Source organism: Nicotiana tomentosiformis, chromosome 5, assembly GCF_000390325.3.
Source record: "Nicotiana tomentosiformis chromosome 5, ASM39032v3, whole genome shotgun sequence".
NCBI lineage: Eukaryota > Viridiplantae > Streptophyta > Magnoliopsida > Solanales > Solanaceae > Nicotiana > Nicotiana tomentosiformis.
Genome location: NC_090816.1, coordinates 111,896,486 through 111,919,821, shown reverse-complemented (window position 1 = coordinate 111,919,821; position 23,336 = coordinate 111,896,486). Strand labels below are relative to the sequence as shown.

Sequence of the window (23,336 nt, the reverse complement as noted above, 5' to 3'; positions counted from 1 at the left end):
GTAACAAGATTCCTCGAAGACCACAAGATAAGAAGGATACTGTCGGCGCCATACCACCCCAGTGAGAATGGGCAGGCCGAATCAACAAACAAAATTGTCATTCAAAACTTAAAGAAGAGGTTGAACGACGCTAAAGGGAGATGGAGAGAAATTCTTCCCGAAGTCCTTTGGGCATATCGGACAACGTCAAAATCTAGTACGGGGGCGACCCCGTTCTCCTTAGTATATGGATCAGAAGCATTGATACCAGTCGAGGTTGGTGAACCCAATGCCAGATTTCAATTCGCGATGGAAGAATCAAATAACGAGGCTATGAATACAAGCCTCGAACTATCGGACGAAAGATGAGAAGCTGCTCTCGTCCGAATAGCCGCCCAAAAGCAGCGAATCGAAAGATATTATAATCGAAGAACCAAGCTCCGCCATTTCAAGCCTGGGGACTTAGTGTTGAAAAAAATTACCATCAATACCCGAAATCCGAATGAAGGGAAGCTAGGACCGAATTGGGAAGGACCATATCAGTACTCGAGGACATCGAAAAGGGGTCGTACAAGATCAGCGTTATAAACGGCAAACAACTATCAAGCAGCTGGAATGTATCACATCTAAAACGGTACTACTGGTAAGGTACAACCTTTCCATATTCGTTTATATCTCAAAAGTGACCCCTGCAGAAGTCCGAACAAGGGACGGATCTCTCGCTAGAAAGCACGCGTTGCACTCTTTTTCCCTTAGACCGGTTTTATCCCAAATGGGTTTTTTGGCAAGGTTTTTAATGAGGCAGCCATTGGTCGTGCAACATTTATAACAATATCCGAGGTCCCGCAAGAAAGTTATTTCATAGCAACAGGGTCCCAATAGGAAAAACTATAAGAGCCAAATGGTCGAAGCGAACCATGCTCATATAGATTGGCCCGAACCCAGGCGTGTAATAACGTGCGAAGAAAGTTCTCTTTTTTATCGGCATCTTATATCCAATGAAAATTCCTCTATTTTGAGATTTATTGTGCAATCAGAATTAAGATACAATTCGCCCATTAAGCCTACAGGCTACATTACTTCGAGTTTGAATCATTCACTCGACCAAGCCTACGGGCAATTTTTATTTCGAGTTCGAGCAAACACTCACTTGACCATTAAGCCTACGGGCTACATTAATTCGAGTTTGAATCATTCACTCGACCAAGCCTACGGGCTATTTTTTATTTCGAGATCTAGCAAACACTCAATCGACTATTAAGCCTACGTGCTACATTACTTCGAGTTCGAATCATTCACTCGACCAAGCCTACGGGCTATTTTTTATTTCGAGTTCGAGTAAACACTCACTCGACCATTAAGCCTACGAGCTACATTACTTCGAGTTCGAATCATTCACTCGACCAAGCCTACGGGCTATTTTTATTTCGAGTTCGAGCAAACACTCACTCGACCATTAAGCCTACGGGCTACACTACTTCGAGTTCGAATCATTCACTCGACTAAGCCTATGGGCTACATTAATTCGAGTTCGAATCATTCACTCGACTAAGCCTACGGGCTACATTTTCAAGTCCGAGCAAACACTCGCTCGACCATCATGCCCATGGGCTATATTTCTTCAAGATCGAATCATTGACAACTAATAAGCCTAAAGGGCTACATTGCCACAGGTTTGAGTAAACGCTCGCTCGGTTACAGAGACTACGAGGTCCAAATTTGATTAAGTTGTTTAAAACATTGTGGAAACATTCATAAGGCGAATAAAGTCCTCGCAAGACGGGAAACAAAAACAGAAGCAAGTCGGCGAAAGGGGAGATATGCCTATACACAAATTTATCTACATGGGTGATTACAACGTAAAAACTAAGAACTAAATTTCTCGACCGGGAGCGGTCTCTTCTTTATCAGGTTCCCCCCCATTTTTGGATCCGCTCTTGCTCCCATCATCGTCGTCATCACCATCAGAAACCAGAGCTTCAGCATCAGCTTCGAGTTCTTTTGCCCTTTTTATCTCTTCCGCGAGATCAAAGCCGCGAGCATGAATCTCCTCGAGAGTTTCCCTTCTGGATCGGCACTTAGCAAGTTCGGCGACCCAATGCGCTCGACTATCGGCAGATTCGGCTGCCTCTCTTGCCTGGATTTGGGCAGCTTCAGCATCGGCCCGATAGATGGCCACGAGCGCATCCGCATCGGCCTTTGCCTTTTCAGCATCAGATTCGACCTTGGCGAGTACAGAGGCCAACCGAGCCTCAAGCTCCTCAATTCTTCTTGCTTGAACCAGGCATTTTTCCTTCATTTTCTGAAGTTGGGTTTCAGACGACGATAACTGGGCTCGAGCGGTCTCTTTTTCTGCAGCAAAACGGTCCATACCTTCTTTCCACTGCAATGACTCCATCCTTATCACGTCAACCTCCTCACGAAGCTTCCCAATCATCTCGATTTTTTGCTGCAGCTGTGAGACCGAAATGTTAGCTATCATTCCGGTATCAAGCCCATAGGCTTTCAAAAGCATCATTACCTGCTCAGACAAATCATTCTAATCTCGATAAGCCTTGGCCAGCTCAGCTCGGAGGTCTTTTATTTCCTCCTCTCTCTACCCTAAGGAAAGTCTAAGGGAGTTTCTCTCGTCAGTAGCGCGGTGTAGGTCGGCCGCATATCGATGCAGCTCATTCTGGGAATGAGAACATTATTCTCGATGGACTGCCACAGCCTACAAAGAAACAAGAAGCGAAGTTAACGAAAAACAAACATAAAGACAGTACCGACAAAAAAAAATTAAAGGCTCACCTGATTCAAAGCCCGCCGCAATCCGTGAAAAAGATTCGATTCATCACCGGCACCGGCAACGTCCTCGATACCGGTAAACAGGTCACAAAACTGATCTTATTCATCATGAGGCCTGTCTAGATCGAGGGCTCCCAGAGCTTAAGCTTCCCGATCACCCCTACGGAAAAAGCGGGAAAGGTAGGCGAATCCTCGATCGCTGCTGCCCCAAATGACTCGCTTGGAGCGTTCCCCTCGGCTCGGAAGGGTTCGAGGGGCTCTTCGATTGTAACCCCTGCCGGTTGACTCCGATGAGAGGCGTCTTCGACATCCGATAGTTCGAGGACTCTACCTAAATCTTTTTCCGGTATATCTTTAGTCGAGGCGGAGCCTCATAGAGCATCATCGATCCAGCCGGCGATGAGGCATCGGTGGCTCTCTTCGTTCGGACCGCCAGCGCAGACTCATTGTCCTCTTCTTTTTCTTCTTCTTCTTCTTCTTCTTCTTCATCATCTTCATCCCTTAGACGCAAAACGGATTCCACGGTCAAAGGAATGACATTCTTGTTCGGCTTATGAGCCGTCCTCTTCTTCGGTTTTGGATATTCGGGAACCGAGGCTCTCTTCCTTTTATTTTCCTTCACCGGCTTTGGGACAGAGGTCGAAACATCCTCCTCATTGGACAGAGGCCTCAAGACCGCGTCTTTACCCAAACCTGCATATGGGAAACCTTATAAAAAATATTTTGAGAAACGCCTCGTTCGGATCTTCTGAGTCCGAGAAATGAGCTTACCGTGATTTTTGGCCTCCCACCGACCCTTTGACAAATCACTCCATGAGCGCTCGGCGTATGTGGAGGTCAAAACAAGAGCCCGCACCCAGTTCTTGAGATCGGGAACCGCTCCGGGCATCCAGAGAACCGCTACATCACAAAAGGAGGAGTGTTGATAAGAGAATAAATGGAAGAACAAAATAGAAGCAACAACAAGATCACACTTACGTTTCATATTCCACTCCTCGGGAAATGGCATCTTTTCAGTCGGGATCAGGTCCGAAGTTCTTACTCGAACGAACCTGCCCATCCAACCCCGGTCCCTGTCCTCGTCAATACTCGAGAACAGAGCCTTAGTAGCCCAACACTGGAGTTTTATTAACCCTCCTCGAAAAAGTCGGGGACGGTACAACCAGATAAGATGATCGAGGGTGAACGACATCCCCTCGATTTTGCTCATAAAATATCGGATCAGGATAACGATCCGCCACAAAGAAGGATGGACCTGGCCTAGGGTTACCAGATATTGTCGACAGAAGTCAATAATGATGGAATCAAGGGGACCCAATGTTACAACCCAAATTCGCATACCATAGATCACGTCGTAAGTTAGTCGATGTAAATCCAAGAAGAGATTATCTTTGAGATGATAAGAAGTTAATCCTATTGGTCTTAAACGATACAAGGGTGTATAAGAGTGGTTAACAAATATTAGAAGTTAAACGAATCAAGGATGTTGTAACCCGTATTTTCGGGTAACACTAGAGGTGATTTACTATCCCAAGAGGTCTTGTTTTAATGTATTTGAATCATATAATATCCGCATCATAAGTCTTGAAGTCAAGCGAGTTATGAAACAAAAGTTGATAAAAGTTGTCGCAACTTAGGTTTATAATTTTACTTAAACTTTAGGTCAAATGTTACTGCATTTTTCTCCCAATGTGCTTGGAATTATGGGGTGATCTACCTATAAAATTGAAGATCTATGAGTCTAGTTTCCAACGCATTAAACCGTTCGTTGATACGATCTCGGAATAGAGAGATATTCGCGTTTTCGCGAGAGTGCGCCAAGCTGCTCTCTATGGGGCCCACAAAGGCGGTTTAAGGCATATGGACATATATAAGATACCTCAACCCCGTTTTAAGTCATTATTTTTCAGTATATTCAGACCTTATAACCCTAAAAACAGTCTCTCAAGGTTATCTCATGATCCAAGACCCAAACAAAGGGCAAACAACACAAATCAAATGTCGGGAATCCCGTGGCGCTAAATTGAAGGGATATTTCGTGGAAAATTAAGGTCAAATTGGAGTTGTTCTTTCTGTTTAAAGACTAAGGAGTCGTGATATTTGCATAGCTTGAGGTTGGGCAGTATATACAAGGTATGTGAGGCTATCCCCTTCATTCTTTTGCACGACTCCAATTGTACATAATGTAATGAACGAGCTCCCAAAGATACTCTACTCTTAGAAGCTAGCAGTACTTACATTGCTGCCCTTCTTATGAAACGATTGATATTGATGTTACTTCTCTTATTCTTATATTATCAATGTTGTTGGTAGTTCCTGATTCTTATAAGATTCTTGATGAAGAGTTAATCCTAATAACGTGTACGAAGGATACCGACCTTACGTCACTCCGAAAGGTTCAAAATGTGATTCCAATGAGTCCAGCATGCATCATATATATGTATCTATTTTACTCTACCGAGCCGCGCTATAGTTGGCCGGGTATGGCACCTATTGTGCAACCACTGATCAGTTGGGTTTTACCGAGCTCCACGTGGCCGGGTACGATTCTACCGAGCCCTATGATGGCCGGGTACGTTTTACCGAGCCTATTATGGCCGGGTACGATATGATGATGGTGATGCCCACAAAGGCGTATCTTTTAAAAGTTTATGTATATATATGTATGTATCATGTATTTCATGTCAGTAGCCCTCAGAGGTACCCAGATGTCACAGGTTGTATATTCTCTATCCATGTTTACATTACTGTTCTTACTTATGCTTTCTTGCCTCACATACTCAGTACTTTATTCGTACTGACGTCCTTTTTATTTGTGGACGCTGCATGTCGTGCTGCAGGTCCTGATAGACAGGTAGACGTAGCTCCCCCACCACAGTAGGCTGTCCAGTTCAGCAGTTATTGGCGAGATCCCTTCTCCGGACTTGCCGTGGTCTTGGTATGCATTTTTGTTATAGACCTTATGGGTATGTCGGGGCCCTGTTCCGGCAATGTTGTAGCACTTATGTTCTTTTAGAGGCTCATAGACAGGTGTCGACTTATGTATGGTTTAGAATGCCTTTTCGGCTGATTTTTGTTGTATAGTCTTTCATGGCATCATGATAGCTCGTACCTTATATATAGTTTCTTGACAGTCTTGTCGTCCCATGTTATGTATGTTCATGAAATTATCTTTCATTGTTGGATGTTCATGATCCATGTCTACTATTTATATTGATCTTGTCGGCCCTTAAAGATAATAAGGAAGGTTAGATAAAATGTACGTTGGTGCTCGGCAAGTATGGCCCGGGTGCTAGTCATGACCCTCCAGTTGGGTCGTGACAAACTTGGTATCAGAGCAAGTCTGTCCTAGGGGTTGTCTATGAGCCGTGTCTAGTAGAGTTTTGATTATGGATGTGTAGCGCGCCACATTTATAATCAGGAGGCTACGTGACATCTAGGGTTGTTACCTTCTTCCTGAATCTAGATCGTGCGTAGAGTTGAGTAGTAAGTGTTCATATCTAATATTCACCTTGTTTTCTTTCAGCGATGCCTTCGACTAGGAAGCAAGTGATTAGTAAACGGCTTGATACAGCTGTGGGAGAGGGTAACATTCAGGTGCCTCCAGCCAGAGCAGGCCAAAGTGAGGCTCAGAGTGAGATGCCGTCTCATACCTCTCTGTCTCCTCCCGAGGATATTAGGAGGCACCCAGTACATCCAGTTCCTCCGTCTGGCACTACAGACCATGATATGCGCAGTGCGGTGCAATTGTTGACTAGCTTGGTAGCTGCTCAGGCTCAGAGGCAGAATACCGGTGCTGCTGATAAACCGGTTAGTGCGAGAGTTCGTGATTTTATTAATCTAGACCCTCCAGTGTTTACCGGATCAGACCCCAAGGAGGACCCACAAATATTTATTGATCAGATTCATCGTACATTGCGGGTTATGCATGCTAGTGATACGGAGGCAGTAGAGTTGGCTTCTTATCGGTTACGGGATTTAGCGGTTTTCTGGTGTGATAGTTGGGAGAGATCTAGGGGTCCGAACGCTCCTCCAGCCGTGTGGAAGGAATTTTCTGAGGCCTTTCTTCGTCACTACTTGCCAGTTGAGATACGACGAGCTAGAGCTGATAAGTTCTTGAACCTTCGACAGGGTAATATGAGTGTACGAGAGTATAGTATACAGTTTGATTCTTTAGCAAGGTATGCTCCCCATATGGTGTCAGAGATGAGTGATAGGGTGCATCTATTCGTGAATGGGTTGGGACCACATCTGATAAATGAGTGCACAACAGCCTCCTTGGTAGAGGGCATGGATATTTCCCGTATTCAGGCTTATGCCCAGACCCTAGAGGATCGTAAGCGCCAGCAAAGGGCAGATAGAGAGCAGGATAGGGGCCAGCATAAGAGGGCAAGATTTGCATGGTATTCTGATGAGTTCAGAGGCAGTATCAGGCCCCAATCTTCGAGGAGTTCGGCACCACCTGTAGCTAGTGCTCCTCCACAGTTTCAGAGGCCTCGGTATGATCGATTTACCTATTCTGGTTCAGGTCAGAGTTCGAGGGCATCAGGCTCACAATTTCATAGAGATACTAGTCAGACGAGACCCCCAACACCTCGTTGTGATCAGTGCGGCAAGGCCCACTTTGGACTGTGCCGTCGAGGTTCCGATGCGTGCTATTCTTGCGGACAGCGTGGCCATATGATGCGGGATTGTCCTAACAGAGGAGGTGGTGGTATGGCTCAACCGAGTGGATCTGTGTCTGGTTCTTCCTCATCAGTTCGACCTCCAGCACAAGGTTTTCAACAGTCGACAGGTCGTGGTAGAGGTAGAGGTTCAGTGCCGAGTTCGAGTGGTGCTCAAAATCGAACCTATGCTCTAATAGGTCGACAAGATCTCGAGTCATCTCCGGATGTTGTTACAGGTATATTGTCTGTGTTTTCTTATGATGTATATGCGCTAATTGATCCAGGATCTACCTTATCATATGTTACACCCTTTGTGGCTAATAAGTTTGGCATTGAACCTGAATTGATAAGTAAACCACTTGAGGTATCCACTCCGATAGGAGATTCTGTGATTGCTAGAAGGGTTTATAAAGGTTGCACTGTGATGATTTGTAGTCGTCAAACCTCGGCAAATTTATTTGAGTTAGAAATGGTTGATTTCGATGTGATAATGGGAATGGACTGGTTGGCCTCATGCTATGCAAGTGTTGACTGTCATACGAAGATGGTTAGGTTTCAGTTTCCTTGTGAACCCGCCATTGAATGGAAGGGGAACATTGCTACGCCGAAAGGTAGGTTTATTTCCTATCTTAAAGCAAGGAAGATGATCTCAAAAGGTTACATTTATCATCTTGTTCGCGTTAGGGATGCGGAGGCGAAGCCGCCTACTCTACAATTAATCCCCGTGGTTAATGAATTTCCAGATGTTTTCCCAGATGAACTCCCAGGCCTTCCTCCTGAAAGGGAGATTGAGTTTAGCATTGATGCATTGCCTGACACTCAACCGATCTCTATCCCTCCATACAGGATGGCCCCGGCAGAGTTGCGAGAGTTGAAGGCACAGTTGAAGGACTTGCTGGATAAGGGTTTCATTAGGCCTAGCACTTCACCTTGGGGTGCGCCAGTCTTGTTCGTGCGGAAGAAAGATGGGTCGTTAAGGATGTGTATCGATTATCGACAGTTGAATAAGTTTACAATAAAGAACAAGTATCCACTTCCAAGAATTGATGACCTGTTTGACCAACTCCAGGGTGCCAAGTATTTCTCCAAGATTGACTTGCGTTCAGGGTATCATCAGGTGAGGGTTAAGGAGAAGGATATTCCAAAGACGGCCTTCCGGACAAGATATGGGCATTTTGAGTTCTTGGTGATGTCGTTCGGGCTAACAAATGCCCCAGCAGCTTTTATGGATCTCATGAATAGTGTATTCAGGCCCTATCTTGATGTGTTCGTGATCGTATTCATTGATGACATTCTGGTGTATTCTCGTTCGGAGGCGGAACATGCGGGCCACTTGCGGATAGTATTACAGACCCTTCAGGATCATAAGTTATATGCTAAGCTCTCTAAATGTGAATTCTGGCTGAACTCAGTAGCATTCCTTGGCCATGTGATATCTGATGCGGGTATTAGTGTCGACACTCAGAAGATCGATGTAGTGAAGAATTGGCCGAGACCTACAACACCGTCAGAAGTCCGCAGCTTCCTGGGGCTAGCAGGATATTATAGGCGGTTTGTAGAAGGGTTTTCCTCTATATCAGCACCATTGACTAAGTTAACACAGAAAGCTACCAAGTTCCAGTGGTCTGATGCTTGTGAACATAGTTTTCAGGAGCTAAAGAATCGATTGACATCCGCGCCAGTGCTCACTCTCCCAGAAGGAACAGAAGGTTATGTGGTATATTGTGATGCCTCAGGTATAGGTTTGGGGTGCGTATTGATGCAACGTGGGAAGGTGATTGCTTATGCATCAAGACAATTGAAGAAGCATGAAAAGAATTACTCGACTCATGATTTGGAATTGGCTGCAGTAATATATGCTTTGAAGATATGGCGGCACTACTTATACGGCGTCCATGTTGACATCTACACAGATCACAAGAGTTTACAATACATCTTCAAGCAGAAGGAGTTGAATTTGAGGCAGCGTAGGTGGCTTGAATTACTGAAAGACTACGATGTCGAGATATTGTACCATCCCGGTAAAGCTAATGTTGTGGCAGATGCTCTCAGCCGTAAGTCAATGGGAAGCTTAATACATATTGAGGCAGGTAGACAAGGGTTGACCAAAGAGCTTCACCAGCTGGCCAATATGAGAATCAGATTGTTGGACTCTGATGACGGAGGTGTTACTGTACAGAATACAGCAGAATCATCTTTGGTAGCCGAGGTAAAAGCACGGCAATATGAAGATCCTACCTTAGTAAGATTGAGAGAGGGAATTCAGCAGTGTAAGATTACAGCTTTCAAGATCGGAGGAGATGGGACACTGAGATACCAGGGCCGATTATGTGTACCTAGTGTGGCAGGGTTGCGAGAGAAGATTATGATTGAGATTCACCAGTCCCGATATTCTATCCATCCTGGCTCGACAAAGATGTATCATGACGTTAAGGAGCAATATTGGTGGGATAACATGAAGAAGTCTATTGCAGAATTTGTAGCCCAGTGTCCTAATTGTCAACAAGTAAAGATCGAGCATCAGAAACCTAGTGGATTGATTCAGAATATAGAGATTCCGACCTGGAAATGGGAGGTGATTAATATGGACTTCATTATTGGATTACCTCGCTCTTATCATAAGTTTGACTCCATCTGGGTGATAGTTGATCGACTTACAAAATCTGCCCATTTTCTGCCAGTTAAGACAACTTACACGGCTGAAGATTATGCGAAGTTGTATATCAAGGAGATTGTTAGGCTTCATGGTGTGCCGGTATCTATTATATCAGACCGAGGAGCTCAATTTACGGCTAACTTTTGGAGGTCTTTTCAGAAGGGTTTAGGCACACAAGTAAATCTCAGCACTGCATTCCATCCGCAGACTGATGGACAGGCTGAACGTACCATCCAGACGCTTGAAGATATGCTACGAGCATGTGTTCTAGATTTCAAGGGAATTGGGATGACCATCTGGCACTTATAGAATTTGCCTACAATAATAGCTACCATTCCAGTATTAAAATGGCCCCGTATGAGGCACTGTACGGGAGGAGATGTAGATCACCAGTTGGATGGTTCGAAGTCGGTGAGACAGAATTATATGGGCCAGATTTGATTCACCAAGCCATTGAGAAGGTGAAAGTGATACAAGAACGACTGAGGATGGCACAAAGTAGGCAAAAGTCTTATTCCGACGTCCGACGTCGTGATCTGGAATTTGAGGTTGGTGATTGGGTTTTCCTGAAGATCTCGCCGATGAAGGGTGTTATGCGTTTTGGGAAGAAGGGTAAGTTGAGTCCGCGGTATATTGGGCCGTACAAAATTATTCGACGAATTGGACAGGTTGCTTACGAGTTAGAATTGCCATCTGAATTGGAATTTGTCCACCCGGTATTCCATGTATCTATGTTGAGGAAATGTATTGGAGACCCTTCTCGGGTCGTCCCTATCAAAGATGTACAAGTTACAAAGGATCTATCATATGATGAAGTGCCAGTGGCTATATTAGATCGACAAGTCCGCAAGCTGAGAACAAAGGATGTAGCTTCCGTGAAAGTATTATGGAGGAACAAGAATATAGAAGAAATGACATGGGAAGCAGAAAAGGAGATGAAGTCTAAATACCCTTACCTATTCCAGAGTGAAGATAACGAGGATGTCGGGGGAAAGAAGGACGCATTATAAGGTGAAACGACTCTATGAGATAAGCAATAGCTTGTAAATACTCTTTTTTTTTAATACAAAATGGTGATATGCAGATAATGTACATATCCATAATGCTTTGTATAGTCTTGTAAGGCCATAGGTTGGGTTTAACTGCTTGCAAGTTTGGCTAGTGTCCATTTTATGGGGGAAACTCAGCCGGAAATCTCCGTCGGAATCCACGATGAGTTAGACACCCCATAAACCCTTACATTCGAGGACGAATGTTCCTAAGGGGGAGAGGGTGTTACAACCCAAATTCGCATACCATAGATCACGTCGTAAGTTAGTCGATGTAAATCCAAGAAGAGATTATCTTTGAGATGATAAGAAGTTAATCCTATTGGTCTTAAACGATACAAGGGTGTATAAGAGTGGTTAACAAATATTAGAAGTTAAACGAATCAAGGATGTTGTAACCCGTATTTTCGGGTAACACTAGAGGTGATTTACTATCCCAAGAGGTCTTGTTTTAATGTATTTGAATCATATAATATCCGCATCATAAGTCTTGAAGTCAAGCGAGTTATGAAACAAAAGTTGATAAAAGTTGTCGCAACTTAGGTTTATAATTTTACTTAAACTTTAGGTCAAATGTTACTGCATTTTTCTCCCAATGTGCTTGGAATTATGGGGTGATCTACCTATAAAATTGAAGATCTATGAGTCTAGTTTCCAACGCATTAAACCGTTCGTTGATACGATCTCGGAATAGAGAGATATTCGCGTTTTCGCGAGAGTGCGCCAAGCTGCTCTCTATGGGGCCCACAAAGGCGGTTTAAGGCATATGGACATATATAAGATACCTCAACCCCGTTTTAAGTCATTATTTTTCAGTATATTCAGACCTTATAACCCTAAAAACAGTCTCTCAAGGTTATCTCATGATCCAAGACCCAAACAAAGGGCAAACAACACAAATCAAATGTCGGGAATCCCGTGGCGCTAAATTGAAGGGATATTTCGTGGAAAATTAAGGTCAAATTGGAGTTGTTCTTTCTGTTTAAAGACTAAGGAGTCGTGATATTTGCATAGCTTGAGGTTGGGCAGTATATACAAGGTATGTGAGGCTATCCCCTTCATTCTTTTGCACGACTCCAATTGTACATATAATGTAATGAACGAGCTCCCAAAGATACTCTACTCTTAGAAGCTAGCAGTACTTACATTGCTGCCCTTCTTATGAAACGATTGATATTGATGTTACTTCTCTTATTCTTATATTATCAATGTTGTTGGTAGTTCCTGATTCTTATAAGATTCTTGATGAAGAGTTAATCCTAATAACGTGTACGAAGGATACCGACCTTACGTCACTCCGAAAGGTTCAAAATGTGATTCCAATGAGTCCAGCATGCATCATATATATGTATCTATTTTACTCTACCGAGCCGCGCTATAGTTGGCCGGGTATGGCACCTATTGTGCAACCACTGATCAGTTGGGTTTTACCGAGCTCCACGTGGCCGGGTACGATTCTACCGAGCCCTATGATGGCCGGGTACGTTTTACCGAGCCTATTATGGCCGGGTACGATATGATGATGGTGATGCCCACAAAGGCGTATCTTTTAAAAGTTTATGTATATATATGTATGTATCATGTATTTCATGTCAGTAGCCCTCAGAGGTACCCAGATGTCACAGGTTGTATATTCTCTATCCATGTTTACATTACTGTTCTTACTTATGCTTTCTTGCCTCACATACTCAGTACTTTATTCGTACTGACGTCCTTTTTATTTGTGGACGCTGCATGTCGTGCTGCAGGTCCTGATAGACAGGTAGACGTAGCTCCCCCACCACAGTAGGCTGTCCAGTTCAGCAGTTATTGGCGAGATCCCTTCTCCGGACTTGCCGTGGTCTTGGTATGCATTTTTGTTATAGACCTTATGGGTATGTCGGGGCCCTGTTCCGGCAATGTTGTAGCACTTATGTTCTTTTAGAGGCTCATAGACAGGTGTCGACTTATGTATGGTTTAGAATGCCTTTTCGGCTGATTTTTGTTGTATAGTCTTTCATGGCATCATGATAGCTCGTACCTTATATATAGTTTCTTGACAGTCTTGTCGTCCCATGTTATGTATGTTCATGAAATTATCTTTCATTGTTGGATGTTCATGATCCATGTCTACTATTTATATTGATCTTGTCGGCCCTTAAAGATAATAAGGAAGGTTAGATAAAATGTACGTTGGTGCTCGGCAAGTATGGCCCGGGTGCTAGTCATGACCCTCCAGTTGGGTCGTGACACCCAAAGTGAAAGGGTAAGTATATACGTTCAAAAACCCTTTCACGTAAGAAGTGATATCTTCGTCAGGGGTAGGTATTATTACTTCTTTTTCACCCCAATTGCAATCCTTCTTTAACATATCGAGGTGCTTCTCGGTTATCGAACACATGTACCTCGATACCGGCTCACACCGGCCAGGGACCGATGAACCTTTATCAACCTTAAAATCTGAAGTAAGGACGCACGCCCCGGGAACACACTCCTCAGGCCGTGGTTCTGCCGGTGCCTCATCGGCGACACACTGTGAAGATGAAGCCTTCTCTTTCTGGGGAATGGTTTGCGATGTTTTCGTCATTTTTGAATTCAAAAGTAAGGAATAGAAGAAAGTGATAGAGATTTGGTAGAATTGAAGAGGGGTTTTTTCGTAAAAAAATCACAGCTTTACTGGTAAGAGAGTACGAAGAAGAACTTGGGAAATTTTGGAAGATAGAAGATGTAAAAATGGTAAAAGATAAAAGTAAGGGTTATTTATAGGTTCAAACGATGGCGGTTCAGTATCAGCAGTGGCCGACCACCGCCTGACATGCATTAAATGCCTTGAAAGATTAAACCGACGGGACAACTACCAGATGCGTCATGGTCGAACCCGATGGAAACGACAAGATATAATCCGATCGAGCTGTTGAAAATTATATCGTTTCTCGCCATATTCTTTCTCAGAAACGAGGGGACTATCTGTATACGGTCGAAATAGATTTCAGCCTTGGCATGTCCGGTATGGTTCGAAGGGTGATGTATCGAAGTAAGATCCCGAATGGGGGACGAACTAACCTCGAATCCGATATCATAATCAAACTCGAACAAGAATCGAACCATGACGCAGGGTAGACCTATCGTGCTGATAATCCAAAGACCTACCAACATTGACCTGGAATCAATTCGAGGGCTCGAACCAGGATCGAGCTCGAACCAAGATCACAAGTTCGAGCAGAAATCAAGCTCGAATCAAAATCGATGATTCTAAGCGAGATCGAGCTCGCAGACAAAAGCCGTTGCAATCCCACTAGAGGGAATCATGGCAGAAATTATGAAAAAGCTGACTTAAATGGGGTCTCCCACTGAATGTTTATTTTATTATGCTTGGAGCCGAATCCCTCCACTATAAAAGGGCTTGGTTATCATTTCTGTAGCACAAGTTTTTCTGAGACTTACATTGTAATAAAAGTATTATATTTCTCCTACTATAAAGAATCTTTCTTCCAGTTTCTTAGATTGATTCTATTTGTCGAATCCTAAGGTTCACTGTTCTTGATAACCTTATCTAGATTGCATTCTCTCCAATCTACATTTACATTTTATTTATCCTTGCATTTTGTATCAAGTTACGCCACATATCCTCGGAACTGCGTATAAATTCAACTCTATTCATTTTTCGGGTAAACATATCAAAATAAATTAATTGAGATGTTGCAAATTATTTTAATAAAGTACAATTAATTTCGAGTAAAATAGATCAAGTAGTGATAATCGAGGGATTAATTAATGCCACTTCATTTATTCACTAATAAATGGTTAACATGAGCATGATACTTCGTTTTTCACAAATTAATAAGAAGTAAAATAGTGTTTTCCTAACCATTTAAACTTGAAATTTTTAAAAGATCCCCAATTTTGTTTTTTGGGTGAGAGATATTTCCCAGGTTTCAACATCACGCTAAAAGCCAAAAGGTTAAGGAACCAAAGATAGGCACTTTCTATACTTTCCAATAAATTTAAATTAAATACATTAATAACTTTAAGATTCGTGTAATTTAACTTGTTATATCAAGTTATCTTATAATTAGCAATTAATAATATTAAAAAATAATTTGTTTAAATGACTTAGTTATGAAATTATTTTTTTACGCTCTCTCAGTATATATATTTCTACAACTTTTTAATGTATTTTATACTAAATTGTAAAACAAAAAATTATACTATATTTAATTGCTCGATCAAAAATATTTACCGTCCTAATCAATATACATATATTAAAACTAATTATATTACTTTCAGTTATATTTTTAGACGAACGGCTGTTTAAGTTAATTTCTCGTTGTGAAATAATATCGAAGTTTTATTTAATTGTGTACATTATTTCTCATTGTGAAATAAAAAAGAACCAAAGAGAAAAGGAAAAGAAAAATCAACTGTATATTCTACCATTACCAGTAAATTACATAAAATATATTGTGAGATCGTGCAAAAGCCACCATTTCCTTGGTTCGAATTGTCAGAGAGAGAAAGAGAGAGGTAACAGCGTAGACTATGAGAAGCAAAGCCTTCAAACAACACAACTGCTGTGAAGAACCGATCGATTAGACTTTTACCTTTTCAGGTTTTATCCTTTTCTACTACTACTTATTTTCTCAAGTTATAAGTTGAAAATTTGACAAAAATTGCTAAAGCTTTATTCGTTGAATTTTTGCATTTATATTTATTTTCCTAGAATTTTGGTAAATCAGACACCCTTTCGGAATCTAGTATCTGGGTCTATCTTAGTTTTTGATTTGGTTATTAAAATTTTGGGTTGCAGCTGACTGAATTTGATTCATTTTTGAAGATTGAAGCAAATTTGTTGGCATTAGAATCTCAATAACACTGGCGATATGATGTGGGGTTGGGGCCAATGAGTTGAGAACTTACTATAGTGATGGTTTAGGATGGAGGATTACAAATTTTGGAGCAGACTGAGTTTATTTGTTTGACTAGAGCTCTTTTAGTTTGGTTAGGGATTGTATGAGAAGAGTAGGGATAGTTGTGTGATTTAGTGAAGCCCTTGTTTTTATATATTGTTTTGATGACGGTGGTGTTTGGGCCAGTTTGCGCGCACCTTGGCTATTTCACTCGATACCTACTACCTCCCACCAACACAGGCACCGGGTAACTTTGGCCGTCAAGGCTTAGGTAGATGTGAAGATGAATTTTGAACTTGAGACTTCAAGGTTCTCCTCCCACTTCATGACCACTAAGCCACACCCTTGGCTGTTGTGAAGCCCTTGTTTTAGAGAACCTCCTTGGATAATTATTGAGTAGTGGAATGAAGCTGGTGAAATGCAGCAGAATGGATATAGAGGATAAATATAGCCGATCCAAACTATTCTGTGATTAAGGTGTAATGAAGAATCTGATACTGAGTTGCTGCTTTTGAATTCAATAGTAGTGGTTAATTGATGTGAGGTTGGGGTCGATGAGATTAGGACTTGGAAGCTTGTTGCATATAACTATAATTAGATTGCCAATGAGGGGATTTCATTGGAAATTAGAAAGAACAAGGAAAAGATGCAATGGTAAACTTATTGAAAACAAAAGAATAAGAAGCTCCGGTACACTTAATTGTTTACTAAGATTTACTGTTAGAATTGACTCTTTGAGGTTTTCGCGATGTTAAATCAGAATTGATTTCTCTGATTAATATAATTGATTCGTAGTGAACATACTGCTGACGTTTTCCAAAGGCTTATATCATATGTGTTAAAAAGCTTACCGAAGCTTCAAAGTGGCTTTAGCTTATTTCCCTAGATCCAATTATAAAGCCACTATAGACGTACATGCTATCCTCTAAGATTGACTATCAGTCATCTCAAGTCCATTTTTCCTAAAACAATCTTTCAATAGACATTAAAATCTAGGCCCCCAAGGGTTAGCTCAATTGGAGAAGGTTGTGGGACTTGTGTTTTAGGTTACAAATTCGAGCCACTAACTCTAGTATTTAAGAAGAAAGGTAGAGGGGCGGGTCCATCATCCCCAAGTTTCGGATGCTGGTGTTGGCCCAAAGGGTTGGCTCCAGACGGATTTCTCGGTCACAAAAAAGTATCAAATTCCGATTGAAAAATAATGTAAAATTGAAAACGAATAGGAAGATATTAATAAACAACAACAACAATAACGACTCAATCCCAAACAAGTTGGGGTCAGCTTCATCTTATCAAAAAAAAAAAGAAGTTGGGGTCTGCTATATGAATCTTCACTGTCCATGTTACACTATTTAAGCTCATCTCATGCCAATATTATGTAAATACAAATGAAAAGTATTAGAATTTTTCTATATTTTCTAAATGTATGAATCTCTAGAAAGCATAAGACCTACAATAGAATTGCTTTGTAACTTTGGCTAGAAATTTTAGGTCCTCCGAGACAACTTCCATCCGTGTGATTATAGGTCTACCCCCGTCCGCTTTTAACATCTTCACTCTCCATGGTTTCACGCCTACATACCGGTATAAGGAAAGAACTTAATCATTGTCCAATAAATTTACAGAAAAGAAGGTTGCTGCTTGGATATTAAACAAACTTATGAACCATTCAAGTACCTCTGCAACAATAAGAGCAATATTAGGAAACATGAAACATATAAATGAATTTTTTCCTGAGAGTGTTCGATGTTGCATTATTTACTCCAACTTCAAAATAACAGTCTCTTAACAGATATGAAATTTTTTGTCTCCATTTACTTGTTGATGGACATACGATATTAGTTCCATAAGCGTCTTGACCATAGGTTATCATAAACGATGAAATTAGGAAAGAAATAAAAAAATAAAAGAAGACTAAATATTTATACAGGAACTCCAGATATCTCTAAAAATATGTTGCAGAATTGAAATACTTTTAACACAATTAATATGACATTTCACATTCAAGCATTGGGCATCGGGCTCTACACCACCTCTTATGGACTCAGCGTCCTTGCTGAGGTTTGCCCCACCGTATGAGATTCGCCTAGGCTCAACACTGAGGTTTGCCCCGCCTAACCGGGATTTGGCTAAACTCAGTTGAACTCTGACCCACCATCGGCAAGACTGACACAAGAGTCGCTCTGATACCATCTGCGACAACGCATCCCATTAGTGATATTGTCCGCTTTGGACCTAGGCCCGCATGGCTTTAAAACGTGTCACTAAGGTCTAAGGTTTGTTAACTTATATACCCAACATCTCTCTTGTGTTACATACACATGTCTCAGTCCAGCTGGATTGATGAATGAGTATCTGTTGCAATAAACCTGTTCAGGTGAAACTTGCCTTTGTTGCCAATCCCAATGATAATGAATTTGTTTGTATATCTGCAGGCTATCTATGGTAATCATTTATTTGTCTGTCTTTCCTACCTGGAAGTTTTATTTTCGTCTTGGGTGATGGTGCAAATTGCTTTGGTATTTATTGATTTCCTCTTTTTCGGTCAGTAAGCAAAAGATTTCATTACTATAACTTGCCAAGCACTAACATAGTGCTAGGCATTAGGAAAAGAAACTGATTCCAAGATTACAATGCCTCATTGCCTGTAAGCTACTGATGAACTCTTATCATTTTCCCCATATCATAAATATTAGACAGATTACGTCAAAATGTTATTAGTTTATATAAGCATCTATGTTAGGGCATGCGTCGGTGATGCTTTCCCCTCAGAACATCTCCGGTTCCTCTCTTTTCAAATTGTTCAAAAACACATGCTATAATTGTTCTCCACATTTTCTTCAAGAGTTCAAGATTGATTGTTTGATAATGCTGGATTCATTATTGCATTGATTCGAATAGAGAGACATGTCAATTCTTGATGCTGCTCCTAAATCATCACTTTTTACCCATGAACGTGTGCGGAGACAAGTCTGCCTCAAGTAAGGGTGGACGTTCGGGCAGTTCAGATTGAATATGAAATTGCCGTTTGGATTTTTGGTTTTCGGATTTAAGAAATTACAATCCAAATAATTTCAGATTGGATCGGATTTTTTAAGTTCGGTTTCAGATTAATCGGATTGAATTTTTCGGATTTTCGGTTCTGACTTTTAAGCCTATAAGTTGAGCTTATAGAAAACACTCAATAATCATTTAAATGAAGTACAAAGATGATAATCAAAAGATGCTTTAGTTTTTGATATCTTCTCGACTCTATATAATGGCTCTTCAAGAAAAAAGGTCTCGAATATGCAATATCACACTGATTCAAATTATACTATTATAAATTAAATTAAAAGATTATCTGGGAAAGGTGAACCCAAAATTCAATCTTTAGTCAACTTTGGCCTTGACTCTTCAGTGTTTACAAACGCACGTATGGTGTAGCTGTGTGGGTGAGATGTGAGAGAAAAGAAAACCCTATATTATATTTGATTTAGTAGAGAATCCCATATTGGACTTAGTAATTTGTATTGAATATACGGGCTAATGTTTATTGGGCATGATTCTATTGGAGATTTAGACTTATTAGTATTAGGTATGTATATGGGTAATGCCGTAATGGGCTAATGTCTAACTGGTAAGGCTAAATATAAGGTACAAAAATTTCGGATTTCAGATATCCGAAATTTCGAAGTCCCAAATCCAAAATCCAAAATCCAAAATTTTTAAAAATAAAATCCGAACTCCAATCCATAATCCAAAAATCCAAACCAAAAAACCAATAAGTTCGGATTTCGGGTTTGCCCAAACTATGCCCACCCCTAGCCTCAAGGTTATGAAAAAGTAGTGCCTTGGATTAGGCTTGAAGTTATTTGCAATTATTGCCATGTTGATGTGTCGCAGAAGGCTAGATGAGAATGTGGGGGCATAATGTTCATTATGGGGTGATCTAGGCTTTGTGCTCCTTAATCGCAATGCATGAGTTTGTGTTGGGTAGTCATGAAAATTTCTCCGTGTTTTTTTTTTATCAGTATACTCTTAGATCTCATTCCACATTTTCATGTCATAAAATAAGTCAGCATTAGATTAGGAAAAGATGGGGCTTTATTGGATTAAGCTTATTTTCAGTTATAGCCATTTTGTTGTGTCCATAAAGGATAGAAGAGAAAGTAGGAAGGGCGATGTTCATTGTGGGTCTTTTGTACTTTGCGGTCGTTAAATGAAGCCACTGGACCTGCACTGTCTGTGATATTTGGTACTATTACCTTCCAAATTGAATTCCCATTAGGACCTTGTCTGCACTAACTGGTAAAGCATCTGGCATCTGCTATCAATTAATTAGTTCTAACTTTTATGGGCAATTTTTTTGATATGTAATGCTATATGTGTTATTGATATATGTCAATATAAAGAAAATGCTGAGAGTAGTACACCCAAAACGAATCATTACGGAATCTTCGGCATCTAACAAATTTTCATGGGCACTTTTGAACATATTATCGTGTTCTTTCATGAATTTGTTGCTTCCAAGTCCCAATACTTCAATGGCTATCGTTTCTTTCTGGCCTTTGCTTAATTTTTTGTTGTCCCTTAGGACTGGCATGGATTTTGCCTATGGTGGCGAAGATCCTGCAATACTGCAGCTGCAGAAATGGAGTTCCTCGCAAGTCCAAGTCAACCTGTCAGACTTCTGTGAAGGTTTTATTTCTCCAAGACGGGAGTTATTAGCTCTACTTTCATATCATTGTGAAGCTTTACTGGTTCCATTGGGTAAAGGTGAATATTTTTAATTCACCTGTCAGTTCAACAATAAATATTTTATATTTACCTCTAAAAGTTTCCTGTTTGCTGCAGGTAAAAGTATTAATGATCCACAAATCTCTAAGAGTTTTCAGAATGCGGATACTTTGTCTTCCTGCTCAGTGGAGTGCATGGTACTCGGTAAAACAGAGTTAGAGAATGACTGTGAGAGCACTTCTCAGTCAATTGAGACGAAGCCGTGCAACATAAATACAACGACAGTGGATTTTGAAAGATCTAACTCTTTCCCTTCTATTTCTGATGTAAAAACTGTGGCTTGGGGTATCTGTGAAGATTTATGTAGTCAGCATGACAGTGTTCCTTTCAAAGAACTGCTTTTCGTGTTAGGCCATGAGGGGGTAACTGTCCATGCTTTTTGTCAATCTTATATGACAAGTGATTCAATAACACCCACGGAACAAGATGATGTAGGTCAAGGGCTATGGGTGGAGTGGGGGCCGTCAACAGCCTCAGCTCAACCAGCGGGAACTCTGTATGACTCTACCGTCCAGTCAAATGAGTCCCTGAAGGTCAGTGACACGAACAGGTCTAGTCCAACTGGGGAAAAAACTAATAGCTGTTCTATGGAGGGTATAAAGGAGGTGTCATCTGAGAGTGCTGGAGTAAAAAGATGGCTGCGTACTTTTTTGACTGAAGTTAAAACAATGAATTCTGATGGAAAAGTGTATACAAAATTCCCAGATAAATCATCAGTTCCTTCATCTGCTTCAGTTGTCTCATTTAGTAATTTTCTCAGCTGTCCACAGCTTTTGGAATTTCTATTTGATGGTTGTCCTATATCACATGACAAACAGAATGGTAATATCTCAGCCGAAGATCCTACAGAAAGTATATGTACAGATTCCACACGGATGTCCCCTGATGCTCTAGTTGATCAGATGAGCACTTCTTACAAATGTTTCAGTGTGTTCTCTAATGATGCACAATGCTTGATTGGGTTTGCCTTAAATACAAATAAAGATGTTCAAACTAACACAACAAATATAGATGATGGAACAGGCTGTAAAGTTTTAGTTGCAGTGGCCAGGTTAATTGATTGGGGAATGCAGTGGGTTTGCTCGGTGACAGTGGGCAAATGCCCTGAGGACAGGTCAGCAATTGAGTGGCCTGAGTTTAGGTTTTCTCATGCTTTTCTTATTTGTCTTAATGTTACTGGCTTAGTCTCCTTTTACGTTGCATTAACCGGTGAACATATAGCATGTATAGATCTGTTAAATGTGTGTGGAGTTTCTCCTTCCTTAGTATCTCAAGAACAAAAGAATTCATCTCTGAAGATTAGAGAAAGTCGTATTGAAGAGAAGAAATGTGGTCAGTTCATCAATCAGGAGGGAGATTATGTTGGTAGAAGAAGGTTCAAAAGGCTTTTTGTCATTTCCCATTCCTTAACTTTTTGTGTGATCGATGAATATGGTTTAACATATGTAATAAATGTGGATGACCATATCCCAAAGAAGTACTGTTCACTCGAGAAATTACACCCTCAGTATCAACAGCTGGGTAATGAAATGTTGGCTGCTTGGGAGGTAGGTTCCGCTGAAATTGGCTATCAAAGGGTCTTTCCTGATTTTTTCGGTGGGAAGGAACAAAGTCACTCATCCATTATTAGAGAGTCTTCTTTTACTGCTAATACACATGGGGAAAGGAAGTATGACTCATATGGGAGTAGCCTATCTGATGCTACCGATGTAAATAAGAATAGGATTTTTGGTAGTAGATCGCATTCATGCCATAGCAGAAAAGTTTTCATTGGTATAGATGGATCCAAAGAAGATGCTGTTGTTTGTTTTTCTCCTTTTGGGCTCACTCGGCTAGTGAAGAGAAAATATTCTGAGGGAAATGTCAAGTGTCAACTTGTTCATTCCAGTTTACATGTAAACTTGACTGTAAATGATGACAGCTGCTATAACATTCAAGGTTGGGATGCTATAGTTGACGAAGCTATAGGTTGTAGTTTTCATGGTTCTTTGTATTTGGTCACAAAGGACGGTATTGCTGTAGTTCTGCCTTGTCTTTCACTTCCTTCGAATTTCTATTCTGTCGAAGCAATTGGATACCGACAATCTTGTTATAGTGCTGGCTCAAAGTATTGGGTACATAAGCTTCATGAATTTGAAAGCACAAAAAGACCTTTTTCTCCATGGAAAGTGGAGGTCTTGGATAAAGCTCTCTTGTATGATGGGCCTGAAGTGGCAGATCAATTATGCTTGGAAAATGGTAATCTGTTGAAGCTGAAATACACCCTTTTACTAGCCTTCACATTTTTCTCCCCATGAACAGATTAAATTATAAATATGTTCTTTTAGAGTTTATTTGGCCTAATTGTCTGTGTCCTACTTTGTTACTTTGTGCTGCACTGCTGCTTGAGTTTTACAGTTTTTGCACATGCTTTCGTCGTTAATATATGAAGATTATCTTGCTCTTGTTAGCATTTTTCTTTCAGGCACTGGGTTTTTTGTGCTTTGTGACTTTTTGACAGAAGTTTCTTGTTTTAAATTGCTCTAGGAGAAAT

The 23,336-nt window shown here is 41.0% G+C and overlaps 3 protein-coding genes across 4 annotated transcripts in view; 2 read left to right on the top strand and 1 right to left on the bottom strand.

Moving 5' to 3' along the window:
• The window catches only part of LOC104091667 (glucan endo-1,3-beta-glucosidase 8-like), a 152,093-nt gene that overhangs the window by 74,405 nt on the left and 54,352 nt on the right, over positions 1 to 23,336 (top strand). The window lies entirely within an intron of this gene.
• LOC138893004 (uncharacterized) lies at positions 1,853 to 2,278 on the bottom strand. Its single transcript, XM_070176767.1, has one exon. The coding sequence runs from the start codon at positions 2,276 to 2,278 to the stop codon at positions 1,853 to 1,855; it is 426 nt and encodes a 141-aa protein (XP_070032868.1).
• LOC104091664 (uncharacterized) overlaps positions 15,571 to 23,336 on the top strand; it is a 45,485-nt gene continuing 37,719 nt past the window's right edge. For both annotated transcript variants that reach the window (XM_070175220.1, XM_009597045.4), the window contains exons 1-3: positions 15,571 to 15,726; positions 20,601 to 20,782; positions 20,861 to 23,041. In XM_070175220.1, the coding sequence (XP_070031321.1) occupies positions 20,608 to 20,782; positions 20,861 to 23,041 (2,356 nt within the window). In that variant the 5' untranslated portion in view covers positions 15,571 to 15,726; positions 20,601 to 20,607. The remainder of the gene's footprint in view (positions 15,727 to 20,600; positions 20,783 to 20,860; positions 23,042 to 23,336) is intronic.

What these genes read in the sequence shown, in the direction of transcription:
- LOC138893004 (XM_070176767.1), bottom strand. Translation starts at nt 2,278, where the DNA reads ATGAAGGAAAAATGCCTGGTTCAAGCAAGAAGAATTGAGGAGCTTGAG.